Raw genomic sequence first — 24658 nt, 5'->3', positions numbered from 1 at the left:
TTGGTGTTTTGTTTTTTTTTTTTTTGTTTTGTAAAAAGCATTATTTAAGGCAAGTGGTGGCTTGGTAACCAAAGAGTAATCAAGAGAACAAAAATTCTAGCTGAAGAGTGTAACTAAGACCAGGTACAAATAACAGACATGGAAAACAGACATATACAACAAAGAACATAAGATAACCAAATACATACACAGTAACAAAAATAAACCAGCAACTCGGGCTGCACTAAAAGATGGGAGCTTGGATCAGGTGCAACGGTAGGGTAAGAGTCCTCTGATTTTCTAGAAACACAGACCGAGTTGCTCATATAAAGTCAAATCCAGGGTAGACGAAGGAGGAAAGAAAAACCATGACACGTTAAACAAATAAGTTTTCGTGGTGTAGATGGATATACCGTAACGATCCACGATTCATGATGACAACCATAAAACTCTGAAGTGATGACTTCAATCTTTTAGCAACACAATCCTTCTCCAGAAAATATGTTTGAGTGTATGAAGTGTATTTAAGTGCTATTCATACATTCAAATACGACACACATTCTAAATACTTACTGCTCTTAGACAGCCGATTGAAATTTTAAATTGACCGTCTAGGCGTACACACTCTGGAAAGGAGAGGACGTGGAGAGATATTGAACCGCCCCTTTTTAGGGCGATTGAAAATGCCTACTTTTTAAGGATATCTAATAACAACATGGAACGTGAACGAACAGTCAATAAAAACAAAAAGAAACATAAAATGACTAAACTTTAAAAATAATGACCTGGCGGGTTTGTTTAATCAATATTTTTTTCAGTATAAGGCTGAGTAGGATCGGGCAGCAGGCCTATATGAACCCTCTCCAAAGATACAAGGTACAATATTTACATTCGATAGGCAGTACAATGTAAACTGTTATGCACATTGTATGTAAATGCATATAATTGGAATGGTTACTGTGGAAGAATGTGTAAGACACATTGGTAGACATATTTTTAATTTGCTATGTATTTATAGTCATATATTGGTTTAGAGAGGATAAATAAATATGTGACTGTATGTTATAATTTGGCTTAAACCAAGTACTCAAAATCACAGTAGTATACATATTATTACAGTCCGTAATTACATTTCATTATTCAATGATTTTATTCCCATACAATACTAATTTTGAATATAACTAATTTTGAGTCTGCTATGTTTCTGCTAGTTTCCTTTCACCATGAAAATTTGTTTACAACACGAAATACTCAATACACTCAGAAATAAAATAAGAGGATAAACCATTTGTCACTTGTATAAATAAATTGGTATCAGAATTTAGCATGAATTAAGTTTGAAAACACATTTTACGAGGGCAAATAATACCAAAGAAAAGAATATATATAGAGAGAGAACTTAAGAAATTAAATAAAGAAAAAAAATAGTTGAAATTTAAATAAAGTGAGATAGAAACAAAAAAGGAAAACAGAAAAAGAAAACCCAATTTAAAGGGGACCAAAGATGTACAATAGTACGTAAAAGTAAGAAAGATTTGAAAGTGTTAAAATTGTTTAATCAAGTGGTATTACTAAACAAAAACATGTATCATTAATCCCAGCTGCAGTTTTAAAAATTGCAGGTTCATGGTAATGACGGGCTGGATTTTCAATTTTCTACCTACAAATCTATACAATATGATATGACGGACTTTTCAACCAAGTAATGTTTATGACATTCTTGGGTTATAACATGATTGATCATTAGACATTTTATCACACTGAAGGGCAGGTACGAATCTGGACTTTAGTACTGAGATAATCTTTCATAGCTTATATTGATATGCTGATTACATAATTTTCCCATGTATTAAAGCGAGATAAATGAACAAAGAGATAATGTTTCATATCCGATTGAAAAACAAATACACACATTCAAAGACTGTATGTGTTATTGGATAATTCTGAGCCAAATTCTATGTTCTTCATATACTGTTTTATTTGCTTTTTTTATCGCTTGATTTTAATTAAAAAGATCATTCAATCTTCTCTATAGAAGTTCGTATTATTGAATTTACTTGCCAACGAAAAGTCCTGTCCTAAGTAAAAGCTGTCGTAGGGAAAAATAGAAATACTGGACACGCAGACTAGGTACTGCAATACATCATCGGTGCAAAGGTATATGAGACTTTTCAAACCGATATAACAGTAACATAAATGTGATAAATTTATTTTACAAAAATCCAAGACGGATAAGGATTCATAGCCATCGCCACTACACGTCACCTTCTATGCATGATGTTCCATATGTGGTATTCCTTTCATAAAAAAACCTCATGGACTTCATCACATTCGAAATTAACTCTATCATATACCGCTCACTTTACTACATTCCTATTACAACACATTTCATGACACTTCTGTTTCTGAACCTACCTCATCATTATACACACTTGTTGCCATCATTTTGGATATTGGTTTCCATAGAATGAGTGAAAGAGCCAAATATAATGGAATATTAAGATTACACAAGGTCAGGAAAACCACCATAACTGTCGTATAAGAATCGAATTAAATCACGGAGACTGCATTTTATCATGGTTTTATCACGGACTGACTGTTTATATCGCATTATCCCAGGCGACAGCGATTAGTTTAATAATGTGACAAAAGCTGTGATTAAAAGGGCCACCATTGCAACCTAATTTGGGGTTTTATTCATTTATTTATTTATTTATTTATTTATTTATTTATTTTTGACTATCCTTGTTAAAATAAGAAAAAGTTCCAGGGTGGTCTAATTAGATCATACGTTAGAAGAACGGTAATAACTTAATTTAATTTATCAAACACCCATAGCATCTTTACTTCTGATAGCGACTTGTAATTGATGTTGCATACTCTTAAAATAGTCTATTTGCCTTGCTCATGACGCTTGACAAATACTGAAAAACGACATCGACACATGCACTTTAAGTCACCGTATTTACCCTTAATGTTGCAACATGTTTCTGTGAGGTTAAGCAAAATTATGAAACGATTGTCTGAAGTTGTTTGTCTTTTTAAATTGACAAAAGGTTTGAAGTAAACTGTCTCAAATCAAGAGAAACGTCCAAAACCTCACGATAGTGAATACAATTTGATATGGATAAGAAGCCCTTGCTTTTTTAACGAGCAAACGAAAAGTATGTAATGCAATACAAATATTAAATTTAAAAATTGAATTTATTTTCTATGAACATTCTATACAGCAAAATATACAGAAAATTATTTGACTTTGCATTATTGAAGGACACATATACTATGTGATATACGGTCTTTACGTGTGCGAATTTTAAAAATCGGATATCAGTAACTATATCCACATATCTTTGTTTATCAATCTCAAATTTACACTTGGAAATCTTATGTAATCAGTTATTATGACTATATCAATTCCAAAGTCCAAATTTTTACATGTCCTTCAGTTTGATAAAATATCTAAAGATAAATCAAAACATTACAAAAGACTATTATGAATGATATATATGATATTAATACTACATGTACTCTACTCTCGCAATCGATGCTGATGTCTCAGTACTGCGTATTTATTTGGACGTCTGGCACGTAAACCGTTTTCACGGAGAGGTTTTCTGACTGCCTGTGTCGATATTTGCCGTTAACCTTGGACATTAGATGCTTTTTTTCTGTAGCTATCATGGTCTGGTATCTCGGATGGAGAAGCCCGGATGTAGCGGACATTTGCTATTGATATGATCCTAGGTAGCCCATAGTTTTTAAGGTCAGCCGTTGAACCGGATGGCTGGTTCCGTTGTCAGACTTGAAATCGTGCTCTGGTGCAAGTTATAAATAATATCGACTGCATTTTGTTATTCATTTGCTAAGAGAGGACCAAATGACGATGTTCTAGGTAGCTTTATCTTACCGTGGCATATCATAGTGGGGTCGAGTAACAATTTCATTTCCCCAGAAAGTATATAAAAAAGAATAACAATGATTACCTTTGAATTGTTTACTGTGTCTAGTACGTTTTGGTTTTAATTAAATATTTTCTAATTAAGTAACAAGGAAAATTCGAGTGATTTTCTGGAGATTCGAGCCAGAAATTAAAGTTTTATTCAAGAGTAAGCACATGACATTACAGAGTGATAACAATCTCATTACAAGTAGCGATATTCTTTATTACGAATACTTCGGCATATCTTATCTATCGGTCCTTTGATAAATCGTGATGTGAATATATTTGTTGTTTCAAATCATATCTTATACAGCTTTTTTGTTCGCTTTGGCGATACCGTGTATAGTCAAGTAATCGGAATTCCCACCAATTATTCACCACTTATTGTGGGACTCTTTCTGTATTGTTACGACTTATGGCCAGTATAAATAAGACCATTGCAAACAACATTTGGCAGAAAAAAAATCAATAACCCCTTCGGAAGTTAGGATGATATTTTAACAACGACAACTTTAATATTCATACTATAGATATATATCCTGCAAAACTTTCTTTTCTGAATAAAGCAAATACTGACAATATGGAATGCTCGTTTCATGATCTTAGTATTCATATAAGGAATGGAAAATTCAATACTAAAATTTGCGACAAAAGGGATGATTTTTAATTACCAATTGTTCAATATCCATTTTTAGATGGGGACGTCCCCTTGTCACTATCATATGGTGTTTACATATCACAATAGGTTGATTAACTCGTATTTGTAATGATGGTTCGGAAATCTTCATATAACCGAGAAGTTAATACATCAAGGTTTTGGATATTGCAAGTTCATTAAAACATTCACATTTTTTTCAACCGATACAAGGAACTCATTCTTAAATACAGATGTAATTAGTAAATGATTGATATATGCGGATATCTACCACCTTAAATCTTATGACAATATTCTTCACAATGCACGGAAAGCTAAATACTCACCTAATAAATGGACTAAACCGTTGAATAGGCTTATTCGTGAAAGGGAAAGTTATCAAACGTTAAAGATAGAATGTTTTATATAAGCAACAAGTGGTTCAAAGGGTCTTTTCATAGAACTAATACTCTAAATTTAAAAGCAGTTTTCAGCGTGACATTGTTTGTGTCCTTATTGTATAACTTATGATATACAGTGGTTCTCAACCACGCATGGGAAGAATATGGATTGATACAAAATGTATCAAATACGATGAGGAAATAAAGACTGGTCTGTAGCTGGCATATCAGTTAACTGCTTATACTCCTTTGATTGTACATTTGTATAACATATAACCAGTCTTAACAAGGGACTCAGAACTTTTTGAACTGATTTTGTTTGATTGTGTAATATCCCTGCTACAATTGCCAGTATAAATTGGGAGGGTTGTGATGACCCCAAAGTACCTGAACGCCGCCGCACTTTTGCCCGTGTCCCAAGTCAAGAATTTCTTATCACTCTATGCCTTGTTTCGTTTTCACTTTCAGTTTACTTTATGTTGCTTGAGTATAAGTATATAGAGGCAATTATTTCGCTGAACCTGTTTTTTTTGGGGGGGAGGGCAGCTGTAGCCTGCCCAGTAGGAGTGAGGGTTTCTTCTTTGTTTATTTAGACACACATGGGTCGACTCAAGCTGACATTTATCTCTGTGGGGTTGGTGTATCTTTGACCTATTTACTATAACCATTCTTTTGATATTTGGAACAAATTGAAATGACAGTATATTTGAATTTGTTGAGACACAAAATGTCTTTTGACATAATTTAACCTATATTTGAATAATTTTACAGATAAATGCATTTTAATGCAGGGAAGCAAACATGCATATTATGATCAGGCTCCGGAATTGTCATTAGACATTGTTTATGACTGATATTTATTACTAAATGGAAAGTAAAAGTAAACAGGATCGCCATGACCACCACGAAGTTGCAATTTTTGTTCACCACCGCCATGTGTTATTTTACTACCTTTTTTAATTATCCCGTCATTTTTCATCCATTACATAGGATTTCCATGTACTGTTAAACCTTCAATTCACGATTTATTTTATTATTTGTAAAAGTTGACCTTCTACTTCTATTACATGTATTTAACACCGATATTTTGTTAATGGGCATAACAAATGAATGTCACTTTTATTTTCAAATTTACATATTTGTTAAAAGTATTCGTAATTCCGAAACACATGAACTAGTTGTCTTCTTTTAAAAAGAAAACTGTGACTCAATGTAATATGTCTATCAATTTAACAAAAGCAAACTCTGTATACTTATCCATAAATTTTTGTCATAGTTTAATAACGTGAAAGAACCTTAGACCTTTGAAAATGGACAATAGTATTTTGATTGCAGTTTATTTTTCTTGATTATTTCGTGGGAGCATGCCTTGAGTGCAGTCGCATTGTGGATCACCCACCGAGTCAAACCAGAATTATATTTATGGAATTTATATTCAATTCTTATTTTCCAAGCACTCAGCATACCTGAGACAGAGAGATGACTGGATGGTTAGCAATTATTATATAATGTGTCCGAGTTGGTGAATTCTTGGCTAGATATAATCGTTTGCTTCATCACCTCGATCTGTAACCAAAATAAATCCGGACCAGCGTGTTGGACTTTTCTGTTTGATTGATGACGCGTTTTCGTCTACATGACACTTTGAGCATTGGAGTCGCTGAAAGCTGTAATTTGCATCCTAATGCAGCGCCATCTAGGATGGTGTGTGCCGATTTTGCTGCTTGCCTAGGTGAAGAAAACTGTTCAAAGAATGGTGGTCTAACTGAGTAAAAAATTGGGCTGTTTGCAAAGGCCTTTGTAAATATGGCTTGACCTCGTCGCACAGGATGTTTATCTCATTATTAGTTGGTGTGCGACCATTTTTCATTCCATTCTAGCTATACATTGGTCCTTAAAGATAAATCCCATTGGTCTTACCCTGTGATGGAGGAGCATAACTTATGGTGGGCTGCTGGTTGTAACCAATTATAGCCGTTTCTTGTTTCTGAGGTAGTGAAACTGAGAGCGATGTGACATAATTTATTCCAGCATCAGGTACAGTGCATATAGTTCCTTCAGTAGAGGCAGAATCATTAGTTGGTGTGCGACCATTTTTCATTCCATTCTAGTCATACATTGGTCCTTAAAGATACATCCCATTTCAGACCATCCTTTCCTTCAGTAGCCTTCATGTTTTCCTCAAACTCGAAAAAAACGTAAAGGTAAATACTGTGACACGTATTTGACCAATTAACAGAAAGTGCATGTGTCGATAACAGACAATAGGTATGCGTAAGTACTTAAGTCTTTGATGCTCTAGTTTGCTGCTTATACTTTTTTTGTTCTTCATTACTTATCAAGTGTCATAATCCATTAAATAAACGTTTTATAATAGTATACAACATCAATTTGTATTGGTATTAAAGGCGTTAATAATGAATGGCCATATGATAAATTTTTGTTCTTTAAGCATGCATAGCAAAATGACAATGTTCTTACTCATTACAGCCCTCTTAGTTGCAAATATTCTCTCCTGAAAAAGAAACGCAACATTCAAAAAAACAATTTTCTTCAAACTGTCAAGATTATTTTGAAACAACAATAAGCATCAAATTTCACTGAAATATTGCGCACTTGTTGTTCACTCTCTTCTCTGAATCTTGCTGAACCGAACTTGCCTCTAGTTTTGCAGGTCCTCGCCGCTTACTCTGTTGCACCATTGGACGCTTGCAAGTCGATGCTGGCGTCTCAGTACTGCTCCATACAAGGACGTTTTACGCGAAAGCCGTTTTTACGGACACGATTTCTAAGTATCGGTGCCAATTTCCGTCGGAAACCTGGGGCACTAGATACTGTTGTTCATGTCCCTTATGTGATGTGATCCTGGTTGCCGTTGAACCAAATTGAACCAGACACAACAGCACTGGGGACGTTCAATGACGATGTCTTTGAAGGTGTCGTCTATACCCATTAAATTCGTTGATGATTTGCACGTGCAACTGTCTTACTTATTCCCGAATCTCTTCTTCGTGGAGCAGAAAGATGTCACATGTGATCAACATATAGTATGAGAAGTTTAAATTCAATCATCAGACATTTCAATTGTAACATGACTTTATTTTAACATGCCACTTTTTAAACAAAATCATATTTGGAAACAAAATGTTGCATATTGCGTTTCATTTTTTGGGAGAGTATATTATACATATTTGTTTACATGTTAGTTAGGCGACTTACGACATCTAAACAATGGTATGATAAAAATTGTTTCAAATATTAACAAATGATTGATCTGAACAGCATTCATTTTCAATATAATCGTCCGGACATAAAAGCCATGTCAGCTAGCATGAAGCAATCAGTAAGTACCACTATCTATTTAAAGAGACCAGAAATCTTAAACATTTAATCAATAATCTTTCTTTACATTTTATTGTCGAAAGCTTTCATTTATAGTTACTCAGATCAATATCCATGATAACACATCATGCCAGCAAAATCGACCTTGAAATGTAAATTACTACAACATATCCAGCAGAAGTGTATCGATGCTTAAGGATCTCACAGGGAACAGTAAGTTCTTTCATGTGATTATCTTCACAATATTTTTAATTATGGAACATAACAAAAATTTGAACCCCAACGTGCAAATGGCAATGAACTATTCACCACTAATGTTATTTTTATTTTTTTATTTTTGTTTAGAAAAAAAAATAAACGAGGTTGTAATAGTATAATGGTATGACATGAAAAGTAAGCAATTATTTGAGAATATGCACATGTCATAATGTAATCTACATACTATATCGACCTCTTTTACGTATATTTTGAAACAATTAATGTGTGATATAATTTTAAATATGTTGTTATAAGACCCACAATGTGTTTTGACAGTTATTTCCCTACATTTGTACAATATGAAATTAAATTAACATATAACTGCTGTGCAGACCCAAAACAAAGACAAACACAGACAAGACGAAAAAAACACCTTTTAAAAGGAGTAAACAAGGGAACCAACATTCTAGCGGAAATTAAAAGAATGTAATTCAGGGACCAACACCAGACATTGAAAATACACAACAAAGAACACAAAATAACTAAAAATAATACATACAAAAAAACAAAAGTAAATGAGCAACTCGGACTCCACTAAAAACTGGGTCATAGACCAGATGCACCGGTAGGGTAAGCGTCGTCTGTTTTTCTAGAAACACCCGCCGAGCTCAGATAAAAAGTCAAGTCCGGGGTAGACAAAAGAGGAAATGAAAAATATGACACATTCTCATGGTGCAGATGGATACACAGTAACGATCAACGAGCTCATGATGGCCACCATAAAACTTATGTAGTGATGACTAGCAACATTAACCTGCTCCAGAAGCCTAATTATAAGAAATATAGCGCGATACCAAAGACCTGAGTTGTTACGTCAAACTATGACATACCATTCGAGTTGTGATATGGAAACTCCATACGTAGGTGCTGAGGTGATTTTACCACAGATAAAAGGAAAATAGACAATTCTGAATGAAAAGACTTCACGTTTCTCGTAAGGTTTGGTCAATAGTTTTCTTTATCATCGATTTCTAAGTGTAAGTCAAGTTATGCGGCTGACTTCACAGTGTCTGTTGTATCCGTTATCTCAAGTTCATTGGGGGTAGATGCGATATATCAAATCCCCGAAACTAGGATTGTTTAACAGTAACACGTTATCTATATAGCGGAAACTGAGATTAAAGGATCTAGCTTATCGATGTTCTTCCTTTTGGATCAGATCAACTTTAAAGTCAGACTCATAAGCATGTAGAAATAGATCAGCAAGTGGAGGTATCTAGGTGTACTATATTTTTTTCGGAGAATCAACGATGTAAAATTGGTCGGGCTTTTAACTGAGTATGAGGATTAGAAGTATACAGTGTTGAAAAAGCATAGGTTTTAATGCTATTGTATTCTGATGATAATCTGGAATTGAGGGTATCCAAAGATCTTTCGAATTAATACCACTACAGGAGTAACAAGTGTTGTGGTAAGACAGGATACCCTCTTTGACAGTTGTGAGTATAGAAGTTTTGTCAAAAAGGTTAGGTGGTACATTTTGCAGATCCAGCCATGTAACGTTTGTATGGATTCGTGTGGACTTTAGGAAGCCAGTACATAGACGGTAAATTACATTCATGATCTTTGGTAGAGAGACCGAAAGAGGATAGCACAGATTTAAGGTTATCCACTATCTCTTCTTAGGAGAGTGTAGTGGCAGTATAGGTCTTGTCACTGTTATTATTTTCTACGTCTACCTCTCTTAATAAACATTGGATTTAATACGTTTTGCAAACAAAAACAAAGTTATCTTGGGCTTTGTCTGCTGGTACGAAAAATATTTGTCATGTATACTAGACAATGTTTGTGTTACATCAGTTTCCTTAAAACTGCTGTAGCATTGACACTTATTGATCTTATTAAGACTTTCATTCGTTTAAAAAATTAAAGGTCTTTATCCGCTCTGACAGAGAATTAATGTCTTCATGTTCTCGTTTTATCATTTTTTTTTTTGCAAAGTCCTCCACGGCATCTATAAGAACTTTATAATTTCAATTTATAGATCGTGGTTCACAGTTGGGACCTTAAGAAGGGGCTTTGCGTAAAGATGATGCTTAAATCTCCCGTAACGACGTGACTGAAGGGACCATATTTGAATAGGGAGTTTTTGCAAGAACGGTCAGGTGGTTTAGCCTTGAAGTCCTCAATCTTGAGGTTCTGCAATACCCTTTTATAATTTTTGTTGCAATAGGTGATGCATATAATTATGAAATAATCGGTATTGATTTGTCCTTGAAATATTTTTTTTTGGGATTTTGTTGGTTATGTTTTTATAATGGAAGATGTTAGCCAAATTAATTGCATCTATACCTTTGTTAACATGTGGAAGAAATGATCGTTTTTCTTCATCTTGACCTATTACCCAAACTGGTTTAAAGAGTCTGCGGAAACCAATATACAAAATGATGGCGACAATGATGAGGTAGGTTCAGAAACAGTTGTGTCAAGACTTGTTTTGTAAAAGGAATTTAGTAAAGTGAAAGGTATAGAAAAGAGTTAAGTTCGAATGTCCAGTAGTCTTTTGTATGGAAGGAAGAAGACCATCTATGGAGACATTATACATCTTAGGTGACGTATAGTGGCGATGGCCATGACTCCTTTTCCGTCGATTTTTGTCAAATAAATTTTTCACATTTATGCTATTGTTATACTGGTCTGATAGGTTTCCTATACTTTTAATATTGTCATTGCTCAAATTATTAGGAAACATAATGTATAGAAATGCATGCAAACTGCACACAAAACTCGTACTAAAACATCTAGAGGGACGGACGTACAGGTGTACTGTTACTATGAGATTCCTTTGTTCAACCCTACTTTTGTCCAAAATGTATGGTAGAGGAAAGGTATACAAAATGCATAAAACTATCGTGACTTTCTTGAAATCAAACCCTACATATTTATTCCGATCATTCATGTTGAGATGTTGTCTCTAACACTTGTTGACTGACATGAACTTTTTGCTTCGTTTAACAATTTGTGCAGATAGTTTATAGAATAAGGTAATGTTACCTCATGATTCATTGATTAGATAGTTCAAAGTCGCCCTTAATACGCCAATTATTTCATTCAAAATATAACCTTGCATAAACATACGTTTTAAGAAAAAAAAACAGTAATGCAAAAATGAAATCTTACATCTCACATGAGTTATCAAATCATGAGTTTTTGGAATCCCGGTCGACCTAAACACGGGGGTTTGATTTCAACTTTGCCGTCACCACAAAACTGGGATAGTACAATGAAAGTCATATTATTCATGGGTACTGGGGTTACGGTCAGTTCGTAAGTTCTTTGATTTAAGGATTTGACAACTCTACCATAGAAAGAAATGGTAAATTTCCTTTTCGTCGAAAACTAAAATTCGTGGCTTACTAGACACCCAAAAACCACTTAATTTGGTACCCCATGAAAAATTATATCCACAGTAAATAGTTATAGAGCAAGATTCTGAGTATTATCACTGTAAGATGTAAGTGTAAATGTAAGAATTTCGTTGAGGTAAACAAAATCGGTTTTATATAATTTAAATCTCTCCAACTAGTTAAATAGAAATGTTCATTTGTAAATGGTTAAGTAAAAAAATATGCAACTTCGGACTTTCTTTTGTTTACGTTAGCCGGTTTTAAGAAAATAATAAAATTATATAACGATTAAATTCCAATTAATCATTCGACGTAATGTATAATACTTCATTTCGAGTGCGACACTTCCATTTTTAATTACATTAAATATACTTTTGATCAATGTTCAATTTAAGACTGGTCCTAATTAAATAATAATATGCATGTAACTAACCCCCAAGATCTTTCCTGGGCTGATACTGTGTTTACACTGCTGTGGTTCTCAGTAACTATTCATTGGACCATGATATGTGATAATTTCTCTATGCTGTTGCTACTGCTGTTGTGGTTGTGAGGAGATGGGCTATACTTCCCTTGTTCAGACTGCGAAAACTTTGCTGCTTCTGTCCTTAAAGCAGCTCATGCCTACGTTGATAGCCATTTGGATCGGCACTTTTACGACCACTTTAAAGATTGGATTTGTTGAAAAGTAATCAAGGGAACCAAGGTTACAGCGGTAATGAAAGTTGTAATGCGCATCCTAATGAAGCGCCATATATGATGGTATGTGACTCTTGTGCTGCTTACCTAGGCGCAGAAGGCTGTCAAAAGAATAATGTCATAACTGGGTGAAACTGGGCTTTTGGCAGGGGCTATTGTAGACATGTCTTGACCTCGTCATCAGTTGGTGTGCGATCAATTCTCACTCCATTCTCGTCATACACTGTCCTTCCAGATAGAGACCATTGTGATGACGGAGAATTGCTCATTGTCGGCTGTTGATTTTAGCTTTAATAGCCTTTTTTATTTTTGAGGCAGTAAAACTGAGAGTGATGTGACAAATTTTAATCTAGCACCAGGTACAGGGTATATAGTTACTTCAGTAGAAGCAGGCTGAAATTGTAATACTGTATTTTCGTTGCGTTAGTCACTGTATCTTTGGACATATTTTTATTAACGAATGACACTCGTTGAGTGGAGTTTTTCAACAGGAGAGCTATGTTTAGTGCATATGTAGAGTGACTCGTTATTGTATCGTTGATTTGTGTTTTAACGACCCAGCACTGCTGACACGATTTTGTGGTTAAAAGTTGTCTCAGTCTAATTAGTATGTAGATTGGGCTTGGCAGAATATGGTCTTTTTGAAGAGTTATTTCAACTGTAATAATAATAATGTAATCAGTTTTGATTTTCATCTTATAAATATTATGAAGTGCTCCATGATTGCATGCTACGCCCGTAGGCTGACAAATCAAACATAAAGCGTTTCCAAGATCCTATATTTATAAGTTTTGGACGATATTCGTCAGGGATACAAAGAATATCAACGCTTTCGTCGTGCCCTGGACTGAAAGCATTTTTCAGTTAGAGCCCAAAAACAGGACAAGGCCCAAGTTGCTCACCTAGTTCCTTTTTTTTCGACTTTCAAGAGCTTTAACTCTACCAAGGAGTTGTCTGACAACTAAGACCGAATGTAGCTTCAGAAATGAATCATTTCATAAATTGAAAGTTCTTCTATCCATTACATTTTGCAAAACATGTTATTTTTTTTTTAATTTCAAGAGGAATAACTATAACAAGTACTCATCTGACAATTTTGAACTAATTAAGACATTTGAAGGACTTATAATATCAGAAAGATAAATTTATCAATTGAAAGTTTATTTTTTATCTATAATAGTTTTCAAGATATTGGCTGAAAACGGCAAAAAAAAAAACAATTTCAGACCATCGTTTACAGTTTTCTTAAATCTGGAAAAAAACTAAAGGTAGATACTGTTACACGTATTTAACCAATAAACTGAAAGTGCATGAGTCGATGACGGACAACAGGCATGCATAAACACTTTAGTCTTTTCATCCGTTTATTCGTTGTTCACAATCTTTTTACATACTTTTCATTATTTATCACGGGTTTAATTCCAAGAAACAAACCTTTTAAAATAGTATATAACATCAATTTGTATCGGTATTAAAAATGTTAACAATTAATGGTCGTGTCATAAATGTATAGAGTACCCTGGTTCTATTATTAGGATAGCCAAAACATAATTTTGCAATAATGGCCTATTTTTATCACAGCTAAGTTGAAAATATACTCTCCTAAAATAGAAACGCAACATTCGAAAAATCATATTTACTTCGAATTTTCAAGATCAGCTAAAAAAACAAAAATAAGTATCACATTCCGCTAAAATGTTTCTGTTGCAGTCTGTCAGCTAAAACAATCTTTGTCTACTTATGTGATTCTAGAATGCCCTGAACGTTGACGATCAGCCGTTGGACCATATTGTTGGTACCGTTGCCAGTCTGTCTGGAAAACATAAGAAAGTCTAGCTACTCAACTCTGTAAGACGACCAAGTTCCAGGTAGATGTGTCTAATGTTGGCATATCGTAGCAGGATCGGGAAACAATATTTCATGATTTAATTAAACATTTAGCTGTGGTCTATACCCATTAAACTCTCTTTAAGACATGATTTGCAGACACAACTGTCCTACTCATTCCCGTAACTCTTTATCGTGGAGCGTTTCACGTAGTTACCCAAAAAAGTCACAGCCAGTGTGAGTTTATATTCAATTACAAAAAATTTCAATTTTACCATGAACATATTTTTATGTCTATATCTCATAATGTTTTAAGAAAATTCATACATGGGAAACAAATATGTGTTTCTTTCTTTGGAGAGTATATTATACATGTTACCTTACAAGTGGGTGCTTTTAAAAGCTTGTTTTAAATATTAACAAGCCCCGTGCAGGTCCGGGTGTTAAAAGAATAGGCCTGCAGCAGCGCTAAGCTTGTCGTATAAGGCGACTAAATAGTGCTCAGAAACCTAGCCGGGGGCTAGGCGCTCTGCCCACAGAGCAACTCGGATGTGTGCCCCAGGTGGTGGAATGGGGTACCCCTGGCGTGTTACATGCTGGGGTTGTCAGGCTATAATACGGAAAACCTGACCGCAAACCATAGTGGTGCACCGTGTTGGGAAAAATCCCACGTTCCTCGCACGTTAAAGAACACTGTTGGGGTATTCGATAGGAGTAGGAACCTTTGCGCTCCGCCACAGGAGGCTAAATTGCCCGACCTTACCGATCCCCCCTTTTTCCAGTGGCAATCAAAATTTGTCGACCCTATTATCCTTGTGACCCATACTTTTTGTTTTCATTTCATGTTCATTTTATCATCCATTTCATGTTCATTGTCTGAATATAGCTGAAATATTGCTGCTTGGACGTTAAACCCCAACAAACAAAACAAACAAATATTAACAAAAGATTTATTTACATAGCAATAATTTTCAACATAATCGTCTCGGCATGAAAATCCATGTGAGCTTTCATGAAACAAACAATAAATACTAGTGTCTTTTTAAAAGACAAGAAATCAATTATCGTTCTTAAATTATCAATGTCGATTTTAAAAAAAGTCTTCATTTATGTATGAACTGATCAAGTATCAAGATAACACATTATGCTTGCAAGGCAGATTTATTTATCCAGCAGAAGTGTACCGATAGTACCTAATGATCGCACAGGTGAACAGTGGGTTTATTCATATGAATATCCTCACAATATTATAATTATGTAACATAACGAAAATTTAATATGACAATGACCAAATAATGGCCGGTAATTATTCTTACCCTGAGAAAAAAAAACACACACACACGAGCAATGGTTAGACCAAAAAAGTAAACATTTTTTTGTGGATAAGGTAAGGTATAAAAAAGGAGCAACCTGTTTTATGTCTACTTTGAAATAATTAGTATGTAATTTATTGTTGAATATGCTGTTTTAAGACACACAATGTGTTCTGAAAATTATGTCCCTACATCTGTGCAATATCAAAGTAAATGATCATCTTACATCTATCATTATAAACATACAAACATAAACACTGAGGTAGACGTAACGAGTACCTGTTTTTAATTATTAGCAAACAGTATATATAGAAATATATACAAACAGCAAACAAGACTCGTATTGAAACACTTACAGGTGTTTTGATACTTTAGGATTCCTTTGTTAAATCCTACTTGTGTCCAAAATGTATGTTAGAGGAAAGGTATAACAAGATGAATAAAACTGCCGTGACTTATTTCAAATCAGAACTCTACGTAGTTATTACGATCATTCATGTGGAGCTGTTGTCGCCAACTCTTTTTAAGTGACATAAACCTTTTGCAGAAAGTTTATTTGGAAAAGGTAGTGCTGCCTCATGATTTGTCTATTCAATAATTAAAAATCCCTAATACGCCAATTATGTTATGTAAAATACATACCTTGTATTAAAAGATGTTGGGGGAAAATAGTGATACAAAATCTGAATCTTACATTTTACACGAATTATTACTAACGGTAATAACAAAATTACCCAACACTAATCCGATTAATAATCAAGTCCTAACTAGATCTGGCAAAATACATATTACAACACCGGGGCAGCTGGTACCGCTATGGTCCTGGCTTGTTACAGGCATTTCAAACAAAATGGAAGGTTTAATCTAGGTTTTACAGCGTGCATACCTCACTCTTCCATTGCGGCGTGCATATGCCAGTGGTGATTACAGAGTTTTGGGAATTCAGGTCGACCTAAGCATGGGGTATTGTTTTAAATTTGCCGTCATCACAAAACTGCGATAGTGCAATGAAAGTCCTATTATTCATGAGAGTGATGGTTTGGAGAAGAATTGTCAGTTCGTAGATTCATTGATTTGTGGATTTGACAACTCTATCATACAAAAGAATGGTAAATTTCCTTTTTCGTTGGAAACCAAACTTCGTGGATTACCCGACCGTAATTATTCATTTTAATTGTGACCGACATATATAATTATTCATAATATAAGCTGTTATAACGTTACACCATTTACAATACGGAAACGCTACCTTGTGAAAAGGTATCTTCCAATTCTCCATATATTTTGTAAGAAAACATTCAATCATATATGTTTCTTATGTACTTAGAACCACCATGAAAAAACATATGTTAAGGGGAAAATACTAATAAAAAACGACTATACTAAAATCATTTGGTAAATATATATCGTATATATTAGATAGCGTAATCTATCAGCCTAAATCACTTGGCCAGCCATGCAATTTATGAATATTACTTTCACCGACCGGTGATCTATCCTCGAGGGTTTAAATAAGTACATAATGTACTAAAAGCAAGAAAGCTCATTTGAGTTGAAATGTAGGACAGAGGATCAATGTGTGTCCTTTAATTATCAGAGGAAAGGCGTCTCAAATCACATTTTATAGGAGCGATAATACTAAATAGAAATGGTCACATACGCTGTCTATACGATATTATGTGTTTCAATTCGGTACCTCTCTGGTTTTTCCTCCATTGCCTTTCATAGTTTTCGTTACGTAATTTCATTTTAACAATGGTTGCCCTTGGTCTTTATATTGATTTAAATCAAGTGACATTTTAAAAATCCTTTATCTATACCAGATAATTTATAATCAGCATTAATCAATCTTTACTTTTCAATGTGTTCGCTATGCACAAAAGCTTTTTGATCGAGTATTTCATAAGGAGTCGTTATATTTATGTTTTTTGATCGGCCAAATCGTTGAATTTATCTTCTTTTACGTACGCGTCGTGTCTTGCCGTGACATAATCACTGTTGGTTTCTTGTTCTAATGCTGTATATAATAAGATTATATAAAACATACAATTATTACAGAACGATATTTTCATATCACAACTTATATGTTATGCAAGAGCTTGCTGAAAGATACGTGAGATATAACAAAGGAGTCAGACTGAAGGTTTTCGTATATCTATCTAAAATCATTAGGTTAAACCAATTCTGACTAGGTAAAAGTGTTCAACATAATAAGATCTATCTGTCAAAGCTGATCTGATCCGAAAGAAAGAATATCGTTTAGCTAGATCCTTTAATCTCGGTTTCCTCTATATAGATGACGTATTATTTTTAAACAATCCTAATTTTGGGGATTTGATACATTGCTTCTAGATGCTGCTTAGAACTGATGTAAAGATTTTTGATTCATCGAAATAAAATGACCGCCGTTACAAAGATAGAACAAAGCGATAAGACTAAAGTTTTTCAATAATATCCCTAATATCATTAAGTTTAACCAGATTCTGACTAGGTACAATTATTCAACTTGATCAGATCCATCTCTGGTCAAATTTTCGTTTTAATCTGTTACGCCATGTTGGAGTTCTTGCCCTTTTTTCCGACATTTTATCATTTCTTTCAAAAATCTTCTGGTCTGAAACTACCAGGCTAATTAGAACTAAACTTAGAATGAATAGTACTTTTGTATATATCTGATATGAGGATTTTTATCCGTCGAAAATTATGGCCGCTGTAAAATAATACAAAGGAGTCAGTCAGAAGTTTTTCTCATGTATCTCCAAAATCGTTAGGTTTAGCCAACTTCTTTAAATTACTTAAATGATCCTTATTATAAGTTGTCAGACAACTCCTTGTTAGAAATGGTAGGGTTTTCTTTTTACCTTTTTTCAGTAAATATCTGGAAAACTATGATAAATTGAAAAAAAAAACTTTCAATTGATGAAATGATCTTTATGATAAGGCCTACAAAAGTCTACATAGGATCATAGTTGTAGGATGACTCCTTGTTAGAATTATTACCCTAGACGGGCGAAAAATGTTGTTTTAGTCGTTTTCACCCAATGTCTTGAAAACTATAGTAGATAGAAACTTTCAAGTGATGAAATGATCCTTATGATAAGTCATATCAAAAACTTTAGAATCACAATTATCGGATAAATCCTTGTTAGAGTTATTGACCTTGAAAATAACCAAAATAAATGACCAGGAGAGTGATTCAGGCCATTTCAGCTATTATTCATTGCTATTTTCAACATGAATTTTAAATTTTCTGACTGATGGATATTCGTGTTGTGATATTTCGGCGAGTGAAATTATCGAATCATTTCAGTGTGAATTATCGAAATTTGTTCACTTGAAACATTCGGTAAATCACTGCTATTTACATACATCATCTTGATTCATTTCATTTCCTTTTCATATAAAACTTGATAGAAGCGATTATGAATGTTACTGAAAACGAGGCAGAATTAGTTTTTAACAATATATGCCAACATACCCAGGACAAACCATGTGCTCTAATTAGTGTAACCGGAATTACAAATAGCTTTTATATGAAGAATATTGAACTCCTGAGAAAACAATTATGGAAAGCTGTAGAATCGACAGGTAATTAGCTGTTTCCCGTAACCACTACGAAGCAGATTGTCACCATTCAACTTAAACACAATTCCAACATAACTAAAAGTAAATATCTTCCTATGAATTTGTTTACAGATGAATTCTTTGAACTATGAATGCTGTTGGGTTCACTATGATAGCATTACGATTACTATTATTGTATAAAATCATATTTGTTTACATAAATGTACAGAAAAAAACACAAGCGGTGATGAATATTGTTCTTAACCTGTAACACTCTTAAGTCATTTTAATTGTTTTATTAGATAAATAACAATAATTTAAGAATGTTTTTTAAAGAATTATTTATGGGTAAGTTGTTAAAAATGGGTAAACATTTGAAAATCGAGAAAAGGTCATCTATGGGTTTTAATATTTAGTAATTCAAGATAAATTATCGTGTGTTGTCTTTTTATCTGTTTCAGATGCATGGGTTTTAGTCAACGAAGATTCTTTACCCTTTATTGAATCTGTTTTTAAAGATCATGGGTTATCACCAGATGATTGCTTATCGGTACGTGCACGACATTTATCGTAATTGTAACATCAAGAAATTGATAATTTGATGAATGTATTCGCTCAATTTCTCACTTAATGCGCTCCTTTCCGTATGTCCTAGCCTGTATTTTCACCGGCGAATCACATGTGTTCTTAGTGTACAATTTTTAAAAGAATATAATGAATAAATCGACCACAATAGATTTCTTCCATCGATTGAATTTTTTTTTTTTTTTTTTTTTTGGGTAAAAATCAGCATTGTGTTAAGTATCTTGGAATATTTTCAAATAAACTTTTAGAGTGTGTAGCAACCTCCTTTACTTTGTCTATTTTTTAAAGAAAAATTACAGCAATGGCTAGCCCAGCTTGGTTACTTTTTCATAAGTTACTCTTAGTGTTTTGAAGATTAAATAAAGGTGGTGTAGAAGGGCATACAAACTATATATATTACTTTATTTTTGGCAGCAATCTCCTGGTCAATATGTAATACTTAAATGTACACAAAAAATTAGGTACAATATTAGTTTTCCACGTACTTGGTAACTAAAACGCAAAGATCAGTTAGATTTTCTCCTTACATTTTAATGTATGAATAGACTTTGATTACGAATTGTTTATGAATACTTCTGATTAAGAATACAACCAATATCAGTTTGAGTTGATAATTTAACTAAACAAAAATTAAGAATATATGAGAACCAGGCAGGGTAATTAATGCTTGAAAAAAAAAACAGAAATTTTATTTCATTTTGGATAGATCAGTACAAACATAACCCTGATTCTGACTTATTATATCGATCAGGACATTGGATGAAATCAATTACATATATGAAATATAAAATGAAGGGGAATTCACTCATCAAACTGCAATAGCAAGTATGTAAATATTGAACTTTTAACTGACTTTATAGTTTCAATAGGTGGAGGAATAAATGTGTGAGTACGTATTGTTCAGTGGAAAATTGTTCTTGAGGGAATTGCCTGGGTTTTATATAGAAAGTTGACAGAGAGTATAAATATTCTCCTAAATTGCCCTTTCTTATGGTATTAGGTCTTCCATACAACGAGCTATAAGGAGCGAAGAAAGAATGCGTTCGGAGAAAATAACAAAGTAAGTCAACAATTATTTTACAATATGATGTTTATCTCGACGTTGCTTCAAATTGTTTTTTATTGATCATGTTCAACTTCTGAAACAATAGGCTGGTGTCAATTTTCAAAGCCAACAAAGAATTGTTCCTCTCCTTATTTCTGGCGAATGGATGACATTTGATTTCATTGTAAACACAACTTGAATAAAATACAGGGTTCAATTAAATATCAACGGACTGTGTTTTGTTTTGGTCATATAACAAACACTAAATACATATAGGAAATAAATGAAATAAGTTTTAAGACAGAAAGCCATACATCATTTTACATACCTTGCATTCGTTCAACTTGATTGTTTGCCAGTCAGTATGTTGACATCAATTCTAAAAATTTACGAGTCTAGTGATCATAAAAATTTAGATTTATAATGAACCATTAGATATCAATGCAATGTTTTCTGTTAAGCGCTAGCTGGAAAGTATCTGACAATTTTATAGGGCATTTTTTTTTTACAAAATCAATGGACCATAACTACCTTCGTGAGCTGCAAAGTATGTTAACATTACTAAGGACAACTCAAAATCCTAGAAAGAAATTATACGATTTACATTTTTATTAAATTAAATTGGTGCGATCCAACGCCATAGAAAAAAATGTATTTCTGAAATAGTACAATTAAGACAGCTATTTTAAACAATTATGTAAAGGGAAAATAAGAATACTTACAACCCTGGATTGAGGTTCATAGCCTTCTCATTGAGAAACTAATACCTCATTAGGAAAGATGACATGTTTATCTCGAACTTAATATCAATTAAACAACAATACAAATGAAAGACTTACAATTCACAATTGTCTTCTTATTATAGACTAAAGTGAAAGTTTTTAGCAGTCAACACGATACCTATGAGACAACATCTAACAGAAAGACTTTTAACATTATTGTTGATTCAGATATTGGAGTATTGCAAACATTAGAACAATACGTTGCAAAAAATAAAATCAGTACGTAAAAGCTGTAATAGAACAAACATATAATGATCTATAATCTAGTCGGTACGGTTCTAGATATTGAAATTTTTGATAGAGGTCTTCATGATAGAGATTAACATATAAATATATAGTAATATCATTTACGTAATTTTCTTTTTATCTTAAATGTAATTGGGAATATATATATAGTATTGTTCCTTTGAATAGGGAATGCATTTTCAATGTTTAATAAGTTTTTTATATGATATATTTGAGTCATCGATTAAAAACTAGTGTGTTTTTGGTGGGGGGCAGTTTTTATGTTCGTATTTTATTCCAGTTATATAATTTGCCTTGGTTGATTTAAAAGTTAAATCATCAATGGGTCGATCAATTTTTTTTAATAGTTTTTTTGGAAGACGAAAAAACAATTCCTGTGATTAAAGTTGTTATCGGTGGAGACGTTAACCTAGTCCAAACTATGACTAAGGCATTAGAATGTGGAGTACGGTTCGTTCTGGTAAAAGGCTCAGGTGGAGCAGCTGATTTGGTCGCAGATGGTTGTAAAATGGCTACATCGTTAGGGTAAACTATCTTTTATTATTTATTTTGAATGTCCATTTCGTTGAAATGAAAAGAAAAAACTTAAGTATATTTTTTAAGTGTCAGTGACAACTTAGTTCCAAATTGAAATGTGTTTTCGTGTTAAAATGTTAGTATAAAAAGATTCAAATGATAACAACTGTTGATCTAATATACCACTTGTAAAACTTGTAATGTTGTGCTTACTTTCAGTCTGTTAGTGAAGTGTAATCAAAGGAACCAAGTTTCTGGCGGAAATCAAAACAATGTATTCCAGGGTCAAAGACCAGACATGGAAAAAGACACACACCAAAGAACATAAAATATCGAAAACGATACATAAAAAGTAACAGAAGTAAATGAGTAACTTGGGCTCCATCAACAATTGGGACCGTGGACCAGGACCACCGGTTAGGTTATCGTCGTCTGCTTTTCAAGAGACACCGACCGAGTTGCTCATAATTAAGTCAAGTCCAGGGTAGACGTCAGAGGAAAGGAAAAATATGACACGTTGAATAATCAGCTTTCATGACGAATTCATGATGACGACCATGAAACTTCTAAAATGATGACTTCAATCTTGTAGCAACATAATTCTGTTCCAGAAGCCTAATTGTAAGTAGTCTAGCGGGATACAAAAAGTCTGCGTAGTTACGGCAAGCTTTGGCATAACGTATGAGTTGTGATATGAAAACTCCATACGCAGGTGCTGAAGGGATGTTGTCACAGATAAAAGGAAAGTTGATAATACGGAATAAAAAGTCATCGCGTTTGTCATATATTCTCAATAATTTTTCTTCACCATCGATTTCTAAGTGTAGGTGAAGATACGATGCTGATTTACAGTGTCTGTGGTACTCTTTATTTCAAGTTCTTTGGGGCAGATGCGATGTATAAAATCCCCGAAACTAGGACTGTTTAACGATAATACGTCATCTACATAGCGAAAACTGAGATTAAATGATCTAGCTAAACAATGTTCTTCCTCTTAGATCAGATTAGCTATAAAGTCAACTTAATTAGAGTGAAGAAATAGGACAGCAAGTAGGTAAGCACAATTTGTCTCTGGCGACCGTTTGTTGAAAAACGCCAAAATTAGGATTGTTTAAGGATAATATCTCATCTTTATAGCTGAAACCGAGATCAAAGGATCTATCTAAACGATGTTCCTTCTTTTGAAGCAGATCAACTATAAAGTAATCCTCACAAGAGTGAAGGAATAGGTCAGGAAGTAGAGGAGCACAATTTGTTCCAATTGGAATGCCGACCATTTGTAAAAAAAAACTCGTCCATCACACTGGACAAATATGTTGTCGATCAAAAATTGCAGCATGTTGAAAACATCTTCTTTTGTTTGTTTTAAAGATGATTTGGAATGTTTTTACAACGTATAAGGAATCTTTACCATGAACTACATATTTGTATCTAGGTGTCCCGTCTTTTTATGAGTAACAACGATGTATCATGTTTTTGAGTTGGTATTTTAACTGACCATGGAGAATAGAATTATAAATGGTAGAAAAATCATAGGTTTTTTATTCTGATAATAATCTTGGATTGAGGCTTTCCAGAAGATCATTCGAGTTTTTTCAGGATTATATGATATCTGAATTACCCCATATGCATAATAGTGATTAAGTGGTTTTTGTAAAATAAATCTTAAAAAAGAGTATAGGTTACTGCTCTTTATATAAAAAATATGATAAAGGGAGAGAGCCCGAAAAGAACTGTCAAAAACAAATACAAAAGCAACACACAGTAATAAGTAGTTCACTTCTATCGTGTGCCACACAATTTCTAAATTTAAATCGAATGGTAATAAAATATTTCTGGCAAGTAATATTTATATTGATTTGAGACGGGAAATTGATTAGCACTAACGTCACATAAGACATAAATTCTTGCATGTTTCGTCAAAAAGTATAAAGCATAAAAATGGATAACCTCATTTCATCTGAATGTGACTTTGTCAAGCAACATTTGTATCTGTTAATATAGGAAACTTCCTGAGAATTTTGACGAGCTAATGAGGACGAAAATGATGACGTACTTTGAAAACGATCGTTCAGTATCAACAGAAAAACAATTGTTAGAATATCTGGTTTTAAGCAACAAGGTAAAAAGCTAAATCAGTATGAGGGAAAAGGCGACTTATTGGCACCAGATCGTTTTTA

The 24658-nt window shown here is 33.5% G+C and overlaps 1 protein-coding gene across 6 annotated transcripts in view; it reads left to right on the top strand.

The window, feature by feature from the left end:
- Window positions 1-8371: 8371 nt before the first annotated feature.
- The window catches only part of LOC148614610 (transient receptor potential cation channel subfamily M member-like 2), a 43829-nt gene continuing 27542 nt past the window's right edge, over window positions 8372-24658 (top strand). For 5 of the 6 annotated variants that reach the window (XM_088588813.1, XM_088588811.1, XM_088588812.1 and 2 more), the window contains exons 1-7: window positions 8372-8509; window positions 19155-19328; window positions 19766-19854; window positions 20890-20949; window positions 21800-21935; window positions 22310-22487; window positions 24483-24600. In XM_088588813.1, coding sequence (XP_088444939.1) covers window positions 8485-8509; window positions 19155-19328; window positions 19766-19854; window positions 20890-20949; window positions 21800-21935; window positions 22310-22487; window positions 24483-24600 — 780 coding nt within the window. In that variant the 5' untranslated portion in view covers window positions 8372-8484. The remainder of the gene's footprint in view (window positions 8510-19154; window positions 19329-19765; window positions 19855-20889; window positions 20950-21799; window positions 21936-22309; window positions 22488-24482; window positions 24601-24658) is intronic. The other variant, XM_088588814.1, reaches the window with a different exon arrangement.

The sequence above is a fragment of the Perna viridis genome, chromosome 6 (assembly GCF_037379345.1).
Source record: "Perna viridis isolate PV_CMFRI_1.1 ecotype Kerala chromosome 6, ASM3737934v1, whole genome shotgun sequence".
In the NCBI taxonomy this organism is placed as follows: Eukaryota; Metazoa; Mollusca; class Bivalvia; order Mytilida; family Mytilidae; genus Perna; species Perna viridis.
Note: the sequence above shows the minus strand (reverse complement) of the source record. Positions and strands in the feature narration are given on the sequence as shown.